This window comes from Ictalurus furcatus, chromosome 5 (genome assembly GCF_023375685.1).
Source record: "Ictalurus furcatus strain D&B chromosome 5, Billie_1.0, whole genome shotgun sequence".
In the NCBI taxonomy this organism is placed as follows: domain Eukaryota; kingdom Metazoa; phylum Chordata; class Actinopteri; order Siluriformes; family Ictaluridae; genus Ictalurus; species Ictalurus furcatus.
The window spans coordinates 27,433,787-27,455,201 of record NC_071259.1 but is presented as its reverse complement, the minus strand read 5'-3'; the positions used below and the strand labels follow the sequence as shown (position 1 = coordinate 27,455,201).

The window sequence follows — 21,415 nt, the reverse complement described above, 5'->3', positions numbered from 1 at the left end:
CTTTAATTAATAAAAAATTTCATCTTTAATCAAATGTACTGTTTCCTGTCGCTCCGTCGTGTTTTGTATTCCTTCATTTGGTGCATGAAGTGGTGGTGGTGGTGGTGGTGGTGTTGAATTTATGACTTCTTGTTAATATTTCTTTTGGATATTTCCTGCACTATACAGGAATATACGCTATAATCCTTCAGGAGGAAAGCTGACCGATATGCACGATTTGTTATCCCGTGTGCAGAAGCTTAGTGATTTTTATTTTCCGCAGAGAGGGAAGCTAGAATAGTCTCGAATATCCTGTCTGTGCACTTCTCTGTTCTCTTCTGATCTGTGTGAGACCCTGAGGATGAGACTGACCTTCAGTACACTGTGCTGACTGCTGAGGTTTGCACAGTTTGGACACTGCATCTATATTTAAAAAAAAAAAAAGTGCTGATCCTGTTTGTATTGTTCTTCTTTATTTGAATCTCCCTTGTGACCTGTCTTGCACTTTAGTGTTTATTGTTGAAGATTCAGTGTGACTCAGCAAGAGTAACTACAGGTGTGTGTGTCTGTGTCTGTGTGTGTGTTTAATCAGGTGTAGGCGAATTCAGCTTGCCAGTTATTTAATACTAAACCACAGAGTGATTGTTTCGTTTATTCTAGCCTGTTTAGGAACAAAACACTTGACGGTGATTACGATGATGGAAAGGAACAGCCCTTTTCTTTTACTTTGTGCATTAGAAGTCTTCATAACTGTTCAAACGGATTTAGAACTCTCTAATCTGATTGGTCAGAAGGCGTTGCTTATCTTTCAGTATACATTTTCTATCTTTCGTACGTTTTCCCACACTGGGAAAGACTTCGGGATGTAGTACTTTTTTTGCCTTTTGTAAGTAACATGACGAGCTGAATAAATGTATTTTTTTATTTTTATTATTAACCTCGAGAGAAAAAAAAAGTCTAGTAAAGGAACAAGTGATTATAGTTGCCATCACACAAGGAATAACCTGTTTGACGGACGGTCCACGTTGTACCTATAGAAGCATAGAGTACACAGTGTCATTCTGTAATTAAAAAATAATAATAAACAATAGTTGGCAAATTGCAGTGGTATAAGGGGAATAAAACACATACATACAGGATGTAAATAGTAGCACACTGCAGCACACCGCTGCAATGTACATATGTATACTAGCAAAACCCTTGTTGATGAGTTTTCCTGTGACAGCACACTCTGTAGTGTTTTATTTATTACTTGTTTACTCAAATGTATAAATTGCTCCTTAGTAATACTGACTGCATTTTTGAAATGTTCAAATATTAACAAGATTAAGAAGATGAAATAAGTTAGGCAGTCAGTTACGTTTTAATTATAGAGGGATTGCGTATAAAAACATGGGCATGATTTCCTGTTGCAGTGTGGGTTATCCCTCTGTCTCTTTCCTCTTTTAATAATAATGATTAGATTTGATTAGCCTTTTCTCTTTAATCCCTCAACTCTCTTTCTTCTCTTTCAGCAGCCTCTACCTTTTGAAGCGCATTTGCTTTCATCCTTATAAATTTCCAGCTTTTGATTGTGCACGGCAGTAACATGATCTGCTCTGCTTCTCTTCTGCAATCTTCTCTTCTCTCCACTGCTTTCCTGTCCCAGGCCTCCTCTCACTCTGCGTCTCCTTCCTCATCCTCCTCTTCCTCTCTGTCGTGCCAGCTGCAGCCGGGTGGAGGCCCGAGTTCTGCTGAGGTGGACGCTGCTCTCAGTCTGTCCGCCTCGAGCTCCTCTCTGGGCTGCCCGGCTTCTCCTCCTGCCGCCACGGTGAGTCCTGTCTACTACAGTACGTGCTCACACCTTCACTTCCGTACTAACCCTCGGTGACTTTTTTTTTTTTATATATCTGTGATCTGAGACCGTGAGAACATGTGAAATGTGGCGTTTAGTCCCAGTCGCTGCACAGGTTCGATTTATTGCGATGGGTCTTAATGATATGCGAGTGATTTTTTTTTTTTTTAGTTGTATGCGTTTATTCCTGTGTATTTTTAAACTTATTTCCAGGCTTCATTATTAGCTATAGCTGTTAATAATATCTTAAGCTATTATAGCGATAGCTGTTAATTAATAGATATTTGGTTCACTATAGTTTCTGTGGTGAATTTATTCTTTTATTGAAAGAGAAACCGCAATAGACCTCATTAATCGAGCCGAATGTGAATGAATTTATTCGTAAAATGTTCGTTGAAGCATTTCCATAAAAAAAGAAACGTTCCTCATACTCATGAAAATCCAGTTGGTCCAGAAATAAACGTTTGTATCATTTGTGTATATTTCCATATAAGAAATCTCACCAGTCAGTACGTTTACATGGACAACAATAATCCTATATTAAGACGATGCTCTGATTAAGAAACTAGCATGTAAACAGCGATTATCGATGACCTTAATCCGATTAAAGTCATACTCGAAGTAAACACAAATCAAATTAAGTCATGTGGAGTATTCCTGTTCTAGTCGCATTATCGACGTGTATTACAGACATGTAATCACATTATTAACGCCGTGTGGGAGTTTTCACCGCATTTTGCGACAGGACACGATCACACATGGCAGTGCTCAACTGTTTGACAACAAACGAGAGCACGGCCGCGTCCGAAACAGTGTTTTTACCTACTATATAGTAGGTGTAATCCGCGTATTTCAGCTACTATGTAGTAGGTAAGTACGCAGTTTCAGACGCAGCCCACAGCTTCAAGCAGTCGTCTGTTTGCACGTACCGCATGACAAATAAGTAACTGCACTTGAAACTTTCGTAAAATTAAAAATGAAACACCCAAAACTGTATACGGTATCATAATGAAGACGAACTGTATGTCGATACATGAAATTCCGGAGCGACGGCGTGGCGCGGTGACGTAATGACGTGTGCCGTTAATCACGCCATGTTCTATAACATGTAAAACAGGAACATGAAAGGAGTATTCTAAAAGTGACTCATGTAAACACCTTAATCAGAATATTGTCTTACTCAGAATAAGGTCAATAATTACTGCTGTCTATGTAAACGTAGTCAATGTGAACCTCGACTGATAGGCTTCAAATTGTGTAATTAGCACTCCTATATTAAATGACCCTATTTTGAGATTTCATATTTTACACACACAAATGAAATGAAGATTTTGTGAAACTTGGTCGTTTAGTATTAACACCTTAATGAAAGAAGGAAAACCAAAGCAAGTCTATGGATTAATATGAAAGTAATCAAACCCTATAAAAGGAGGATTAGTCAGTATCTGTCGTTGTAGCTGACGTGCTGCGATGGCTGAGGTTCAGTACTGGAAGATTTAGTGCATGCCATTTCGTTGTCATTTTCAGCCCTGTAAGCTTTGCCTGTTATGGAGTTTTGTCACCATAACTAAATACAAATGAGCTGTGCTGTGAAAGCGCATCGTAAATCGTGGCCGATTTGGCATTTCCCCTATTGGCCTTTCTCTATCATGGCCCCCTTATAATCCCCATCTCTGAATTGGCTACATCACTCTCTCCTCTCCACTAATACCTGGCGTGTGCTGGGCGTTCTGGCGCACTATGGCTACCGTCGCATCATCCAGGTGGATGCTACACACTAGTGGTGGTTGAGATTTTAACCCCCACCCCTCAAATTCTATGTGAAGTGCGTTTGAGTGTCTAGAGAAGCGCTATATAAATGTAAGGAATTAAGGAATTATTAATTAATTATCTATTAATGTTACACACGAGTAAGAAAATCAGAGTTACCGTAATCTAGCAAGAATTTTTACTGCGGTTTGGTTTCCGAAAACATTTAAAGTGGTTTTTCACTTTTTATTTTTTTTTTGGATGTTCTACCAATTTCTGTCATGCCCCCCCATCCCCCCCCCCGATTGTGACTCAGTCTGCCCTCTGCTTCATCATACTTGCGTTTCCACCACCGGCACCGTTGACGGGTTGTTTGCTCTGCCGGGGAGACGCCCCTACCAATCATTGCGCAATCTGACATGCCCACACGGTTCTTTTTAGATTATAACTAAATACAATCTATATTTCTTCAAATCTATGGTTTGTAAATAGCTATTAAACATCTACTGACGTTTGCTACCTTTTGAATCCATGATGAAAGTGACTTAGAATATCCAGTCACCACGGAGTCCTTTTTTTTCCCCCCTACTTGATTTCCATGAGGTGTGCTAAAGCAGAGAAAACACTAAGCTCTGCCCCAGATAGGAGGAGGGAATTCGGTACTCAGGTCGGGAAAACACCACGGAACTGAAAAAAACGTGTAATTCGTCGGGTAAAAGCAGGAAAGTGCAAAAGGTGACTGACGTGCCTCCACTTGTAGACGCTCACTTATTCACTGGACTTATTCACACTGCTCACTTCTCAAACAGGATGGAAATGTAATTTCACTCCTTTCACGTCATGTGAATCACAGCTCCACACACACACACACGGTTACAATACATCTTATCAGTGTTATAATCATAGTCTCCATTTGGAGAGATAAGCTCTTAGAAAGAGGGAACAGAGGCGAGTCAGAGTCTGTCTGGATGAATTCAGACAGAAGGTTAATTGTTTTTCCTTTTACACCCCTGGGTTAGTGTTTCAGCACGCTCCAACAGGAATCGCTTACTGACGCAATGGCAACGGAGGCTTTGAGCAAACATGGTTCATGTCGGAATTTATTTTTCCTGTTTTGACTCGATGGGAAATATCATGTTTATTAGGATATGTGAGTGATGTATAATATACCATTTTCACTCACAACATGTCTGTGCTGGACAAGGCATGAAGCAACCGTTCTACATTTCCACCGGTTTAAAAGCCGAGCCGTTGCGTCGAGTTTCCGAATGCGCAGTATTAAATGAATAACCATCTACTTTTGGTTTTTGCGAGCACGTTCAGTATTTAAAGTCAAATTCGTGCCGGGGCTTTGCGTTATTGCGCCGCTGATTTCACGGTTGCGATATTTCAATTCTCAGACTTTTTCAACAGTATTAGTTATATTCAAAGCCCTCCTGTGTTGATGTCTTATCTTTCATGCTGGTCAGAAACATAAGATCTGTTGTTGTCATGGCGATGTTTCCCCGTTCCCGACCAGCCGCGTTTTGATCCTGGAACCGAACCAATTTTGCTGAGAATCAGACCGATTGTTGTGGGAAAATCTCTGGAAGTATTGCCAGCATCATGCATTGTCCATGGAAAAGGGCTTTAATTTGACTCTTTGCCTAAATGTAGATGTATTTAGACATCGTGAGCATCCATATTACCAGACTACATGTTCTGGGTTACAGAAAACCTTGTGTGTGTGTTTGTTTGGGGGGGGGGGGGGGGTCTTATTTCTTTCCTCTCATACAGAAGAAGCAAGTGGTCAAATATTTCATTTTAGTTTAAACCCCTGGACCTACTTCATGGTGACAGATTGAGGCAGTTTTGTGGATGATTGAGTAGTGGAGCGTATGGCAGAACGCCCTCATCTGTCTACTGCTGCATTTAAAATCATCAGTTCAGGACTGGAAGCGTGCGACCTGTTTGTCTTGGATGTATTAGGTGTTGCAGTCTTACAGAGACAGATTTAGCCTAGTCCTAGACTTGTAACCGTCTCCATTGCTAAGATTACGTGTGCTGTCTCTCTGTAGCCACCAAAAACGGAACAAAATCAGGGTTTTCTGTTTATAATACACTTTTTTTGCCATAGGCGTTCCGCAAAGAACGTGTTGGGTAAAGGAGCCGGTTTAAAGTAGAATGTTTAAAGTACACTGTGAATGTCACGCGTTGATCAAGATGTTGGATCACTACATGGTGAAATGGACATAAGCCTAGTCAGTTCAGTTTATCGGATATCGCGATGCTCCTGCACATCAGTCACAATGAAATCTTTAAACAGCTGTGTGCTGTAGCACTTCCTGATTTTTTTTTTTTTTTTTTGGCCTTGCATGCTTTTTCTGGCTACTTCTTTTTTTCCTTTTTCACTGTTACCACTTAAGCCTGGAGCCTAGTCCATGATGTGTTAGGGTGGGCTCCAGGCCTGCATCCCGCTTCTGCTTTCTATCTGACGCCTCTCCGCCTCTGCTCCTTCTTTCTGTAGAGCCAGAATGCTAGTGACGAGAGTGGCGAGGGTGGGTACGTCAATCTGTATTCATCCAGCCAAGCCAACGGAGACCTGCCGCTCTCGAACGGTGTAAGTAGCAGGAGCCGCACTGCTCGATTCGCAGCCAAAGAACTTTACCCCTGTGCTCTGGTGTGTGCTGCTTGTGCTATACTTGTGTTCCTCTCATGCACCCTGGAGATCCATTGTTTGTATTCTGCAGCCTGGGAAACCTGGGTGGAGGGTGCTGCAGCATGGTTTTTTTTTTTTTTTTTATAATGGAGTTATTGACATTCTTGACAGATATATTTGCACTAGGCCAACCCTCTTTGGAGCACAGACAGTGAGAGTGCTCTGAATCCCAGTCTGAGCGCATCTGCTAGAATTTGGTCGATCTGTAGGGTTATGCATGTGCAATATATCTGCTATTTTTTCAGCTTAATCTACCAGCTTCCAGTTGGGTCTTCTAACAATCGCTGATTGATGATGGTTTCATCAGGGGCAGGGGTTTAACTATTGTGTTTTGGCACTACATTTTTCCTTTTAATATTATAGCAATATTTTAATAAGAATAATAATAATATAGCCGGAAAATTCCCGCAGTGGCCGTTGCTGTCATTTGAGCCTTTTAAATTTGTTCAACATTTGACTTTAAATAAATGAATACAATAGACTAGAGGCCTTTATTTGTCACGTATATGTTATGGTTTTTTCGCGTATCACAGCTTGTTCGAAAGCTGCAGTCAGAGCACAGGGTCAGCCATGATACAGCAACCCTGGATGGCTAATCAACCCTGATGATCTGGAGGGTACCCGAGACCAGCATGCACCCCCGCCAGAACATCACCACCCTTTATAGATACGTTTTTATTTTTCAGAACTAATACACGAAATGGCGGCCGGACACTTTTGGTTTTGTTTACGGTCGATCTTTGTTTTTGGTTTGTAGCCTTTTGTTTAAAATAATGGTTCTCATTCGGACACGCAGTAGCCGAACTTGAACTTTCCTGTCGCTATGGTTATCACATGAGAGAGACAGGATTTTTCACTTGCCATACAAAAACCTGTGGTTTACAAGCGAAAGTCCTTCTGGTTAAAGTCTGACCGCCGTATTGTCAGTGTTCCTGGGAAGTCATTTTCTGTCATTCGAATGGGTAGATACACCCAATAAACCAGAAACAGATTGGCGACGATAATGACGTTCGAAACGGCTGTTAAAACTATGAGCAAATATGGCGTAAATGAATGTGTCGTTTTTGGCTCCAATCACATGGAAAAACTTCTTTCCCAGGTTGCGCCAGCTACTGCGCATGCACGTTTCTCCAATGACTAACTGAGCTGTATGTCTGCATATGCGTCCATGTATTTTTATTTATTTATTTTACTGAGGAGACTGGGTTTAAGCAATACAGCCACATGCTGAATTTTACCATTTATATTTCAAGCAGTAGTCTTTTTTTACTCCAACTACGTTTCCAGCTAAGCCAGACTTCAGATGGAGTGGAGAGAGACACGAGGAGCATAAAGGGACTTGTCGTCTGCCACATGAAAGTCCTTAAAGCTGCAGACGTCTCGTTTTCCGGCATCTAAATTGTCCGGTTCATTAACCACTGCAATACGGAATCTATCTCTGCTTCCCGTTCCCTTCGTCAATCAGCTCGCGCCTATAAGGCTGGGGTTGGTGAATCCACCTGTTGTTTTTTTTTTTCTCTTTCGGCTGGAAAATTACACTCACTATGTCGTCCTGAGTAGCGCATTAGATCGTGTGAGTTTTCTGAATAAATACAGAGTCTGCTCTGACTGGCAGGCTCCTCATCCATTTATATGCTTTACACCCTGTGGTTGTCAGACATCATTGTACCTTGATCTCAGGGGTGTGAAAGTAGGCTGATTTAATGTCGTACCTCCATCACCAGCAACTCACTCAGCATAATGTCGTATTTGGATGTTCGTCTTGTTCCTGACACGTTGTCGTTTTCTTGACCCGCTGTTGTTAACACTGCTGAGTGAAACATCACAGCTAGATGTTTAGTTTGCTGAGCTGTCCTATTTTTATGAACACCCTCATTGTGTTTGAAGCACAAACACCATGGGTTGGCGTTGTTGTTGTTGTCGTTGTTGTTTTAGTGTGTCTCTGTTGTCGGCAGGACCCCAACAGTGGCGCGGAGGACTCGCTCCAGGACTCGGTCTCGGACCACAGCAAGGAGCCGACTGACTCGGACAGGTGAGCTACGCTAGAAAATAGACCCTTAGCTATTCTAAGTGCTAAGGATTACAACACACAGCGTATAAACGATGTAATCTTACAAGCCGAAGAAGGCTAAAAGTATTCACACCTGACATGCAAGTGTTGCATGTGCGTTGCTTAAAGTCATAAGCCCTTCCATTCTATCCATACATCTCACGCTTCTTACTCTAAGGTTTACCAGTGTGCACAGAGCAAGACACCTTTCCTCCCTGAGCTGTGGGGTGTCCGATATCTTTTGTACACTTTTCTGGCCACAAGCTTCAGTATCTTGAAGTTTGCAGTTTCATCAGTTCTCCATAGGACGTCCTGTTACAAGGACATCTGTGGAAATAGGCAGTTATTGCTGACGGAACGTTGCAGAGCAGGGGTGTCCAATCTTATCCGCAAAGGGCCGGTACGGGTGCAGGTTTTCATTCGATTCTGTTTGGTTCGAATGAAAACCTGCACCTGTACCGGCCCTCTCTGGATAAGAATGGACACCCCTGTTCCAGACTGTCTAGTGAACGCTATCATCAAGAATATTGATGCTTGTAGATTTGTCAGTGTTAACAGAAAGGTTTATTTTAAATACAGTGAACGAACAAAGCCGTCAGACGGTGTTGATTCATTTTCTATATCAGCGCGACAGTAGTTCCAGCTCTAATGCAAATCACAAGCGTATGTTAATACACTCAGTCTATTGTTTCTAAAAAAAAAACAGCTACTTCACAGGGGCCTGTGTTAACCTATGACTGAGAAACTTTATTTCCAAGGTAATGCAAGTGTTTGTGGGGTTTGTCTTCTCTCTTGCGGTTAATACACACCACTGACGTGTCTTCGTTTCTCCTCTCAGCTGGAAGCAGAAGTGCGCAGACTCGGACCTGAGCTCGGAGGAGCTGGACGAGCTGTCCCTGGTGGATCATAATGAGATCATGGCTCACATCACACTAAAGCAAGAGGTAACACCCTGTTAGTGCCTCGCCCTCCGATTCATCAGTGTATTTTAACACATCACAGCTGGAGAGCAACTGGATTGTGCGCGCGCACTGGCTCTTGTCTTGTCAGCGATTCTTTATCCAACATGTGCTCACCCTTAGCTGTAGAAAGGGATGAATTTTGTCTCAACAGTGCCTCCTGTCTGCCCTGACTGAGACCTGCAGTTCTGCTGTGTGATTTATGATTAGGGTTGAATATGAATACAGGATTCAGAATATACAAGTGCTCTGAATTAATATAAAAACAAATATGAATGTTCCTCCCCCTAGCAAGAAAGCTTCACATAGCGTAATTAATACCAGAGCTGTTCCTCTGGACTGTTTGGACCTTGCTTCCATTACATATTAGAAAATATTACACAGGTTTATTTTGCACTTGCATGTTTATATCACACAATTGAGACTTTTTATCTCACAGCTGCATTTATATCGCACGTTTTTTTGGGTTTTTTTTTTTAATCCTACAATTATGAGTTTTTATCACACATTTTATCTTAGAAAAAAAGTGGTGGTAAAGTATTTTTGTCTCATCTTAACTTTTTATCTGTTCTGCGATTGCTGGTTTGTGCTTCGCCTTATACAATCGCAGAGGTGGGGGGAGTCGCAGGTGAAGGAACGTTTCTCACAATTACAAGATAGAAAGTCAGAATGGAGAGATGAGTGTCACAGTTGCACGATAAGTCTGCGTAATATTTTAGTTTAGGTTTTACTTTAATGCTTAAACGAATAGATCAGACTATAAATGAAGCATTACACCCCTAGTACTTACCCAGGCCCATATTGGAACTTGTGTGAAATGCTGCAAGGTCGATGTAGCTGCAGATCTCACATCCCCCGCCCAGAGTGTGCAGAACCAGACTCCTGTCCACACAGAGTGTATTTATAGACATGCTGTTGCTCATCTCTAACCTCAATCTATACAGCCTGTTTATCTGCAGTATGGCAGATGACTGAGTCAACAAACAACACCACAAGCTATGCTTAAAGTGTTAAAGATGTAGTTTTAGACAAAGATTTGCACTGTTCTCATTTAAAACATTGTCTTTTCTTTTCTGTTTTCTCTTTGAAACAGAACGATGACGGACCAGACGTCCGGGCGGGATCAGGGGACATTTTATTAGTTCACGCAACAGAAACGGATCGCAAAGGTAACATTAGTTTAAGGTCTGATCAACCTGCGTTTGTGCGCGTGCACACGAGCACTTTTCAGTGTCTACGTGTGCAAATGCATGCATGTAAGAGGAAGCGCATGGTTCCTTTTCATTTTTCGGATGGGAGTCAGTGGGAGTAAAGTTCTCAGTCACTACAATGAGTTGCATCATATTATGGGATGTACAGTATAACAGACTTTGTGTGGTGTATGCAGAGGGAAACCTGAGGTTCATATGTTTTGCACAACAATTTTGCATTTTATTTGAAGAAACTATCAAGCATGTTGAATAAGGCGAAATGAAAATGGTACTCGAGTATCTCGGGTAAAGGCACTCGCGTATAGAATCCGTTGTGTTTAAAAGTTTGGGCCCCCTATATACGTCTGGTAAACGTTCATACGTTCCTTCAACTCCAGCAAATATCACCTTTCTGTAACAATACAAACTGGATATATTTAACACTAGTTACACAAAATGGTGGAAGCTCTCTGTTGACAGTAACAGTATTGTAATTAAGTGCTGGCATAAGCCCTATTCAGATTGGATTAGTTTCAGAAAGGGAGGTGGGGTAATATAACTATTACCGGAACATCTCTAGGATTATAATCCCATCTAAAGATGTCATGTCAGTCATTTTTACAGACTGTGCATGCACACATATGGCAAGATTACGCCTTATTTTATATATAATACATATATCCCATCTGAATTGGCATGTTGGTAAAGATGCTGTTATATTGTATGAGGAAAAGAGGTTTGGCACTTTTTCTTCAGGATCCTCTCTATTATATCGTCTCCTGTCGGAACCAAATTGATACCACATTTTGGCACAATAAAGCACAGATGCAGTTTAAAAGCACTCGTCACAGAGGCTACGCTTTTATCGTTTTATGCAAGCTCTTGAGTCCCTAGCACAGGTTTGGCCTACACACGTTTTGGTCATACAGCAGGCAGTTATAATAAAGGCCAAAGCAATCAGTTTGTATTCAAGTTAGGTAAATGGAGCTTGCTTGGAACTGATGCTAATCTGTGCATCATGAAAACAAGGCATGAGTTGAATTTTCCTGTATGGTTTTTGACTTTCCAGTAGGTGCTCCCAGAATGGTTTGTAGCTGGAGCTATTGTTTGCACTTCTGTTTAAAGCCAAAATGGAATATGTATATGGTCATCTCTGAAAAATCTTCGTTCTATCTCTAGCTATCTAGTACATGGTACAGTAGCCACTCATCTGTGTTTTTAATTGTGCATAGAGATTTTTGGCTGTAGAGACAAATGCATGTCTATTTTCTTTGCTGCCTCCTAACTTTCTGTATACCACAAATCATCTGAAACCTGATGATAACCACCTTTCATTGTGATATTTTAAAAATGAGTGCACGAGTCATTTGTAGGCCTATAGCACCCCCTGGTGGAGAACTAACATTATAATACATCCTAAAAAAAAAATTGCCATTCCCCCAGCCCCACTCCCTCCTTTCAGTTCCAGGAAAATGAAGCATTTCTTCCCCTCTGCTCAGTTAGGTGGGAGGGATGAAAGGTGTGTAGGCTCATGTATTTATTTATTTATTTTTATGTTAACGAAGAGCGTGTTTTCTTCTGCAGATCTGGTTTTATACTGTGAAGCCTTCCTGACGACGTACAGGACATTTCTAACCCCAGAGGACCTCATTAAGAAGCTCCACTATAGATATCCTTTTCAGTGCTGCGTGAAAAGCCTGACTGTAGAACAGAAGCACATTTCCATATTCGAGGATTCAGAGAAGGGCGGGAACTTGGCCCGGCGCAACGTATCGGCGCGTTCTGCTTCACTTTGAAAGAAAGAAAAGATATGATTTACAAATAAACCCCTCTAACTGCTTGTTATTTCAGATAATCAGTAGCACTCGAGAAATAGCGTCTGTCTGCTTGGGTTTTATTTATTTATTTATTTATTTATTTATTATTTATTTATTCTTAACCATTCAACACGTATACTAGATTTTCTCACAGTTCCGACACCGTTAAGAAGCGAGTCAGCAAAAACACCTTCTTCGTGCTGGTGCGTGTTGTGGACGAGCTTTGGTGAGTAAACAATCGAGTCCAGAAGTACAAGACATGCAGTTTTCCTATTTTTGTGTTTCTGTTGTTTTGAATCTACTTTCCCGCTTGATTTAAATATCGATCACAATGCCAGCGGTTTGAATCTGTGCTTACAGCTCCACACAGCTTGCCGAGTTGCTTATACCACAGCGTTGTTGAATTCTCCATTCTGATTGGTCAGGACGTGTTAATTAATTTTCTATTACAGCAGGTCTGACAGTAGTTCCAGTTATAGAAGTTCAGGTTATACATTATTGTTTCTATAGCGACGTATAAGGCGTCGTGTGGCAGCATGTCACATGAATGGACTTTTAAAAATGTGTGTTATTATTGATCGAGTTGTCTGTGAAGAAATGTTTATTTGGCGTTGTTTCCCGTGTCAGTGCTTTGTGAAAGGTAAAACTGTTCCTATGTTGTGATTGAAGGATACTAATCAGAAGAGGTTTTATTGTGTGTGTGTGTGTGTGTGTGTGTGTGTACGCCAGTTTGGTGGAACTGACAGAAGACATTCTGAAGCACCTGATGGACCTGGTGGTCAGTCTGGTTTGTAGCGGGGAGCTCAGTCTGGCCCGCGTCCTCCGTAAGAACGTTCTGGATAAAGTGGAGCAGAAGAAGCTGCTGAGCTACACTAACTCGATGAAGACTCTAGCTGCCCGCAGTGTCGCCGCCAGGTGATTACACACCCGAGCGTCAGGTTATCTCCTAGCTGGGACTTTGGGAAGGTTCCGATTCTTGCTGAGATTCACACACTGCTCTGTCTGTTTTAACATGTAATATGGATTCGTATTGGCTTAGCGATAGACATGCTCGTCTTGGTTTAGCATACGAACAGGTTTCTTTCGTTCCTGACCTTCTGACGTCATCCGTTTTCACAGGCCTGGTACTCTTCATGACTTCCGTAGCCATGAGATCGCAGATCAGCTCACTCTCCTGGACGCAGAGCTGTTCTACAAAATAGAGGTAAGTTTATCCGGCTGTCTCCTAATAACTTCTCATGGATGTCAGGTGTTCTCTGATTTATCCTTGATAAAGTCCAAGCTCTGATGTAGAGTTTCACCTTCTACAGCTTTAGATGCAGGACTTTTGTGTGAAATGTCCTGTTTGTCTAGAAACCTGATGTACTTTTACTGCATTTACAGTAATTACTTGGGTACACTGCAGTTACTTCCTGGATTCTTCTTCATTTGGATTTTAAGGTTTACATGATTAATAAGAAGAAAAGATTAGCATTTATCAACGCTGGTAGTATTTAGGGGTAGGCAATATGACAAAAATATCGTATCGTAATACTTAAACATTCCACTGTACACAATACATACGTGGTGTTATGAGTTTGCTAACGTGAGTTTTAGTGAACTGGAAAACTGAAACTGATATTTTTATTTGACAGAATACAAAAATAAATTGTTTAATACTGAAAAAGATGAGGGGAAAAAAGATTAAATATTGCTATTTTTACCATTTTAAATATTCACCACAACATCAAAGCAGCTGCTTGCATTCAGTGATTGTAATTGTTATAAGAATGTAGTTAGAAAACAATCAGAATATTGCTTAGCACTAAGGCTAGCATTACCAAATATTTTGTAAATCTCCTCTAGTTGCAAGTTGCTGATATAACTACCGTAACAGCAGCATTTTATACTTTCCAAACCCCGTATATACATGATGCGAATTGTGTTAGAATTATAGCTAACGTTAGGGTCGAAGAGTTGTTCAGAGCAGTAAAGTAACCTGTGAAATGGAAGTAGTTTCTCTGACACGTGAATCTTCTGTCTGTAGATCCCTGAAGTTCTGCTGTGGGCAAAAGAACAGAATGAAGAGAAGAGCCCGAATCTCACCCAGTTCACAGAACACTTCAATAACATGTCTTACTGGTATGGTCCAGTTCTTCTCTCCCCATCCCCTCCTTTTATTGTCTGTTATCGGCCATTTTTCATACAGAAATAAAAATGAAACTGGCCCAAACTGGAACCAGCAGAAACTGGGGCTCTAGTTGTGCTTCATGTTTCACTGACTTGAGAAACTAAAATGGTCATAGAGACAACAGGAAGTTGCAGCGATTAGCATTGTTTCTTTCTAAATTGGTGCGAGTTGCTGCGTTGCTCCTCTCTCACAACGTAGACGCGGTGATGAACAGCGGGAGCACGAGTAAGATCTGTAACGTCTAATTAAAACGCTATGATCAAAGTAAACACAAGTAAAATAATATGCCTAAAGGCAGTGAATAACAGGAACCACAAGGTGCAGTGAAAGTGAGATTATATTATTAATTTAGGATTGTAGTGTAATTATTATATCTATCTATCTATCTCTCTCTCTCGTGTATCTCTCTCTCTCTCTCTCTCTCTCTCTATATATATATATATATATATATATATATATATATATATATATATATATATATATATATATATATATATCAAATTCAGTTGTGCTTATGTAAAGTTTTAATCCGAAGTTTATATTTCTGGAAATGGTACTGAAAATTTGTGGTGCAGTGGAAAGAGAATCCTTAGTCAATATTTAGTGACCGAATCCTTTTACTTCACGTTATCCTTCTCACTCACTCAAGAACATTTTGTTTGTTCTCACATGTGCCACTGTTTTACATGCCTGGCTGTAATTTTTCATCCCCCCCCCTCCTTCTCTGCTCAAGGGTGCGTTCTTTAATAATCCTGCAAGAAAAAGCCCAAGACCGAGAAAAACTCCTCCTCAAGTTTATCAAAATCATGAAGGTAAAACGAATCTGTTGATTTATCATCAAGGTATCTGCAAGATAAAGTGAACTGACTGGCCTTTTCCGCTTTCTCGCAGCACTTACGAAAACTTAATAACTTTAACTCCTACTTGGCGATACTGTCGGCTCTGGATTCAGCACCTATAAGGAGACTGGAGTGGCAGAAGCAAACCTCAGAGGTCAGCCTTCATCACACAGCTCCATCTTTCAGAATGCAAGCTCCTGTTGTGTTGGTTAATCATTATGATGTGACATTACGTGTGTGTGTGTGTGTTAGGGTCTGGAGGAATACTGCACTTTAATCGATAGCTCGTCATCGTTCCGGGCGTACAGAGCAGCCTTGGCAGACGTCGAGCCTCCCTGTATACCGTACCTGTACGTACGGCATCGCGGTGGATTTCTCAAGACTTCTTTAGAGTCATTTGATTTTGTTTTTAATTCATATTTGACTTGTTTGTTTTGATTTTTTTCCCCCCATTTTTTATTTATTTATTGCAAACGCAGGGGTCTCATCCTTCAGGACTTAACCTTTGTGCACCTTGGGAATCCTGACTTCATCGAAGGGAAGGTGAACTTTTCGAAACGCTGGCAGCAGTTCAACATCCTGGACAGCATGCGGCGCTTCCAGCAAGTGTAAGTGTTTTCAGTGAAGTCACAATGAGCATTACAGTACATAACAGATTCATTTTTTTTTTTTTTAAATGATATATTTGTAGCATTTATCTCGCGCACACACACCAGTTTGACTGAAGGGAGGTGAATTTAAAGTGTTGTTTTATGCTGGCAGTTTTGAGCTAGAGCGTCATTTACATTACAAACCATCGGTTGTTCATGGAGAAACTGTCATGTGAACAGGAAACAAGAGGTACAGCTGCTTCAAGTGGAACCAGGAAATTGGGTTCCAGTGTAATCACCACTCTTCACCGTACGGTTCCTTAGAAAGCGACAGACGCCCAGTCATTCCCTACAGTCTGGTGCAAACACAGTGACCAAATACAGGAGCCAGAAATAAAATAGCCGCAATGTATTAGGAAGTACGGGAAATTTGTAGAATAGTGCGCTACACTGCAGCGCTGCTGAATTCTCAATTGTGATCGGTCACAAGGTGTTGATTTGAAATTTTCTGTAACAGCAGGTCAGACAGTAGTTCCGGCTGTCACTACTGTGAAGGCAGATCACAGGTGTATTATTATTAGTAGTAGTAGTGGTACTAGTATCACGCTCATTTTAATACATTATTGTATCTATAGCAACAGCTATTGGGACCAAAAGAAAGCATATAAGCATTGATATGGCAACTGTATTTAACGTTAATGGAAGGAGTCTCCAGTGTCAGTGATTTGATGGTAGCATTCAGGTTTTCTGTCACGGTTTCACTCTAACGTGACAATCTGAGAGCAAAAAAGTGTTCAGTGACGGAAATGATTATTTGTTAGCTGCTCTAATGTATAAGCGGTAACTTATTTTGCATGCCATTCTTTATGTTGTTCATTTAGTTAATAGAAATTATAATCTTTGGCAAATTGCTTAGTGGTTAGCACGCTTGCATGACACCTCCAGGGTTAGGGGTTCGATTCCTGCCTCCGCACTTTGAGCACGGGGCTTGCATGTTCTCCCCATGCTTCAGAGGTTTCCTCCGGTTTCCTCCCCCAGCCCAAAGACATGCGTTGTACGGTATACTGATTGATGTAGGCTGCAGGTCAGGCTGATTTGGCATCTCCAAATTGTCCGTAGCATGTGAACGGGTCTGTGAGTGTGTCCTGCGATGGGTTGGCACCCCGTCCAGGGAGTCTCCCGCGTAGGATAAGGGGTGCAGAATATGGTAACAATTGGACCCCACATTGGGCCACATCACACTGCCCCAGTGTTGATTTATTTTTATGTTTTCTCCCTTGCTTAATAGCCCATAAAATTGCACGCCGAGTAGCGTTACAAAAAACAAGCGACATCGGCGGTGTGGTCTTTACATCCCGTGTATAAACACTGCGTTCTTCATGCCGTACGTCTCATATTAACCCTCGGTAAACCTTTCCTCTTCTAGACATTACGATCTCAAACACAACGATGACATCGTATCCTTCTTCAACGACTTCAGTGACCATCTCGCCGAGGAGGCGCTGTGGGAGCTCTCTCTCAAGATCAAGCCACGGAACATCACGCGCCGCAAAACAGAGCGGGAGGAGAAGACGTAGGGCTTCGCTCCCCAGCATGAATAAACTCTGTTCAAGTGGACTTGTGAGAAGAAGCAATTAAGAGGCGACCATGACGGCAGCTATGAGACTGTTGGGAACCGTACAACGTTTTCACAAGTTTACAGGAGTTTGGGGAATGCACTGCGTCTTGTCCTGTGAACATTTTGCAAGGGAGAGTGCAGGACGTTGCAGTGGGAGGGTCAGTAAGACCTCAGTGTCTGGACGCATGGCTCCAGATAGATATCTTTCTTTTTTTTTTTTCTTAAATGCACATAAACGACTGTTTACGACGGACTTTAGAAGGATTTATTGTGTCCCTATTTCAACAGCTTGCAGCATTTGGCACTAGGTCTTGGTATTCATAGACAGTTGCTATAAAAGGCATGATTTGAAATCTCAACAGATTTAGCACTTTACATCCATGTACAAACAGCTTCGCTCACGTCGCCCCGTTGAGGTGATGGGACTTCATGAACAGGTTTAACCAGAGCTAGCCGGACTCCTAACACTGTTCCTCATGTCCCTTTTCAGGACTTCACTGGTCCTCGGTCTTTCTGAATAATGAACGTTTGTGTTTGCCGATTGTGATGCGTACTGTCTGGAAACAAAAGGCTTCACACCACTTCACACCAAGTCTTCCAGTTGTATTTATTTTTAAAAAGTGTCTACTTTTCAGAGGAATATATCACGTGTTGTGAATTATATCGTCGTGTGCATTTGGTAGATGCAAATACGCTCGTTGCAGATTCCCACATTTCATGTTTGTGATTTAACGCTTATACAAAGTCATCCAGATGGAAGTGTTGAGGTGTGTAGGAGTACTTTACGTCTCTGTAGTATGGTTACAACTCTCTCTATTACGGTGTGCGCTCATAACCTGATACCAAGTGCCTAACGCTGTTCATATAGTGCAATGATTTGTCGTTTATTTTTGTATAACGTGTCTTTTTTTTTTTTTTTTTTTTTTTTTTTTTTAAATGTTAGACATTTTACACGGACACTTTTGGAGAAGCTGATGCGCTCTCTCCAGATCAACGGTATGAAAAGTGTTCAAATGTGTGCACTTGAAACAAAAAGAATAAGGTTATGAAGAGCTGCCATGCCGAGCTCAGCCCTGTATAGAAGACTGAAGGAATTCTGTGAGGGTGATGTGGGCTTTGTGAATACTGCTGGAGTCATTTATTACAAGGATTGATGTGGAATTAAAGTCCCAGTCAGTGATCAGTACAACTGACAGAATGAAATATTAGCTGTCTGTAGTTCCAACATTTTTCTCAAAAAAAAAAAAAATCTGCTCATCATGTTTGCTTTAAGAGAGTTTCTTTTTTTTTTTTTTTTTTTAAACCCTGCGGCTTCTGCTGTGAGACCTGCATCCGGGTTTTGGTCCAAACTAGTGTTAGAAAGCATTAAAAAAAAAAACAAAAGGAAATTCCACAATATCACAATTTCAATTTATTCTGTGAATTATGATCAAGTACGTTGAGAATTTGTAATTATCAGGAATATTTCTAAGCCTATAATAATCATTTAATTTCAGAGACATCTTCTATAAGCTGTGATTTACAGTTTTGCCCTGCATTGGATCTTGCTAATTTCTTTCCTTCAGGCTTTTGTTTAGATTTTTCTGTCCCTCAAGGTAGCACCCAGCTAACCACTTCCAAACACTTCCAGTGTTTTTGTCCAGTGAAAACTGAGCTTTTCAAAAACGTGGATACATTTGAAAACGCCGTTTTTGCGTTGTAGTGTGGACCGTTATTCGAAAACGCCGATATTCGAAAACGTATTTTTGGTCATGTGACGCAGTCATGGGACCCCTTCGACTCGAAACAAACAAATTGGTGGACGATGTACTGCAGTTGGTGTGCCTGCTATCCAGTTTGATAGCCTTGTTCAAGATTAATATCGCCTTGTACAACCTTCAGATTGCATTTTTAAATAAACGCCTGACAGAAATGCAGGCCAAAGCTTCGTATATTTTTACGCACGCGCGGTATAAGGATGTAAGCGATTCCCGCTGTTTCAGTGTCGACGAGCGAGATTTTTAAAGTGAAAATGCCGTTCTCAGATCTATCCGGTTAATGTAGACGTAGCCGCAAATGCAGTTCTTTCTGCTCCTTTAAACTATTATTCTAAACGTTGGCTGGCCAGTGTAAGAGGAACACCTGTACAACTGCTCATCCATGCTGTTATCCAATGTAGCAGCAGTGTAGTGCGTGAAGTCATGCCGATACAGGTGAAGAGGATCACTTAATCATGGTGAAGTAAAAAGCATCTGAGAACACCACGCGGAGGAAGCAGGTGGGCTACAGGAGCAGAAGACCACTGTGCAACAGCGCACCTTGAGGTTTGACGTGTTGTGTGTTTTGAGATGCTTTTCTTCTCACCCTGTTTGTAAAGAGTGGATATTTTATTTACTGTAGACTTCGTGTCAGCTCAAACCAGGCTGGCCAATTTCCTCTCCCCTCTCATCAATGATGACATCATGGATCTGCAGCTCACTGGTTTTAGTTTTTCGTACCGTTCAGTTTTATTTGTATAGCGCTTTTAACAACGGGCAAAAATACATGAATTCAGGATATAGATTTTAAATGTGAGAATTTATCCCTCATGAGCGAGCCAGAGGCGACGGGGGCGAGGAAAAACTCCCTGAGACGATGTGAGGAAGAAACCTTGACAGGAACCAGACTCAAAAGGGAACCCGTCCTCATCTGTGTAACACCGGACAGTGCGATTATAAATAAATAAATCCCTTCTATAAATGTGCTAATACTACATGGTCAAATTGTGCAGGAGAATTCACTGCAGTTTTTACATGAAGTCTGTTTTGTTGAACTTCTCCACTGTTCAGTGATGGCGACTTGAGTGCAAAACTATTTGTGGCAATTTTAGTCCTAAGCCATCATAACATAACTGTTCATATGACTCAAGATCCAAAGCCATCTTTATGGTTTTTAAGTACCATTCTGTGTAAACTCTAGAGACTGTTTTTTGTGAAAATCCCAGGAGATCAACCGTTTCCCCATTTAGATTTTTCGCATGTATTTATGCTGATGCATTATTTTTATTGATGAGAGCCTGACTTGAAGGTGTGTTGGACATACTCCGTGGTCTACAAATTTATATATGCAGTTCAATTAACTTATCGAGGAGTGCATCATTGCCCACAGCATTTTATTCGGTATGAAACAGTAAGACACAGGTAAGTCATGAATTATACCTCCGAAAGTATTGGAACTGTAAGGCCGGTTCTTTTGTTTTTGCTGTACACTGAAGGCGTTTGGGTTTAAGATCAAAAGATATACGAAACGATAGATCAGAATTTCCGAAGGGACTGTATGTCCTATCAATTGCACTAAGACTGCATTTATACACGATATACTTTAGTTTTTACTTGGCGACGAACATTCATGGAAGATCTACGAGCGCTCGATGTCAAGTGGGAAGATGTGGAAATCGACGCTTCCGACCGAGCCCGCTGGCGAATGCTTGTTGCCCGATGCGCCCCGCTGCGCGGACGGAACTAACTAATACTTTAGTTTATACTAGAGATGCACCGATACTAAATTTCTCAGCCAATACCGTTAACCGATTATTCGGAGTGATATCGGCCGATACCGATAGTTCTGCCTTTTATACCTTTTTTAAAATTAATAAGAATTAATTCCACAATTCTGAAAGAAATGCAAATAAAAACTTTATTCTCTCCGTTTCAACAAGTTGTTTCACAGTAACTGGTCTCATAAACAGAAAGCACATTACTCTAACATTAACACATTAATTAAATTCTGAAGATTAAAGTAAGATTTCTTAACTTATTGAATGTTATTCATTCATAATAACATTGACTGAACTTTAAAAAACCTCCTGTTAGTCTCACATTCACTCGCCACAAAGAAAAACATTTCTACTTCATCACTGAACATCAAACTGGTAATATATAATATAAACATTTTTATATATTAA

The 21,415-nt window shown here is 41.0% G+C and overlaps 1 protein-coding gene across 3 annotated transcripts in view; it reads left to right on the top strand.

The window, feature by feature from the left end:
• The window catches only part of rapgef1a (Rap guanine nucleotide exchange factor (GEF) 1a), a 40,624-nt gene extending 20,220 nt beyond the window's left edge, over positions 1-20,404 (top strand). The window contains exons 11-25 of one of the 3 annotated variants that reach the window (XM_053625568.1): positions 1,628-1,789; positions 6,069-6,161; positions 8,216-8,292; positions 9,149-9,254; positions 10,363-10,438; positions 12,044-12,128; positions 12,410-12,502; positions 13,006-13,191; positions 13,396-13,480; positions 14,303-14,397; positions 15,180-15,258; positions 15,338-15,439; positions 15,538-15,635; positions 15,765-15,893; positions 17,302-20,404. In XM_053625568.1, the coding sequence (XP_053481543.1) occupies positions 1,628-1,789; positions 6,069-6,161; positions 8,216-8,292; positions 9,149-9,254; positions 10,363-10,438; positions 12,044-12,128; positions 12,410-12,502; positions 13,006-13,191; positions 13,396-13,480; positions 14,303-14,397; positions 15,180-15,258; positions 15,338-15,439; positions 15,538-15,635; positions 15,765-15,893; positions 17,302-17,452 (1,617 nt within the window). In that variant the 3' untranslated portion in view covers positions 17,453-20,404. Of the gene's footprint in view, positions 1-1,627; positions 1,790-6,068; positions 6,162-8,215; positions 8,293-9,148; positions 9,255-10,362; positions 10,439-12,043; positions 12,129-12,409; positions 12,503-13,005; positions 13,192-13,395; positions 13,481-14,302; positions 14,398-15,179; positions 15,259-15,337; positions 15,440-15,537; positions 15,636-15,764; positions 17,279-17,301 lie in introns of those variants that run through there. The other 2 variants (XM_053625566.1, XM_053625567.1) reach the window with 2 other exon arrangements.
• Positions 20,405-21,415: the final 1,011 nt, after the last annotated feature.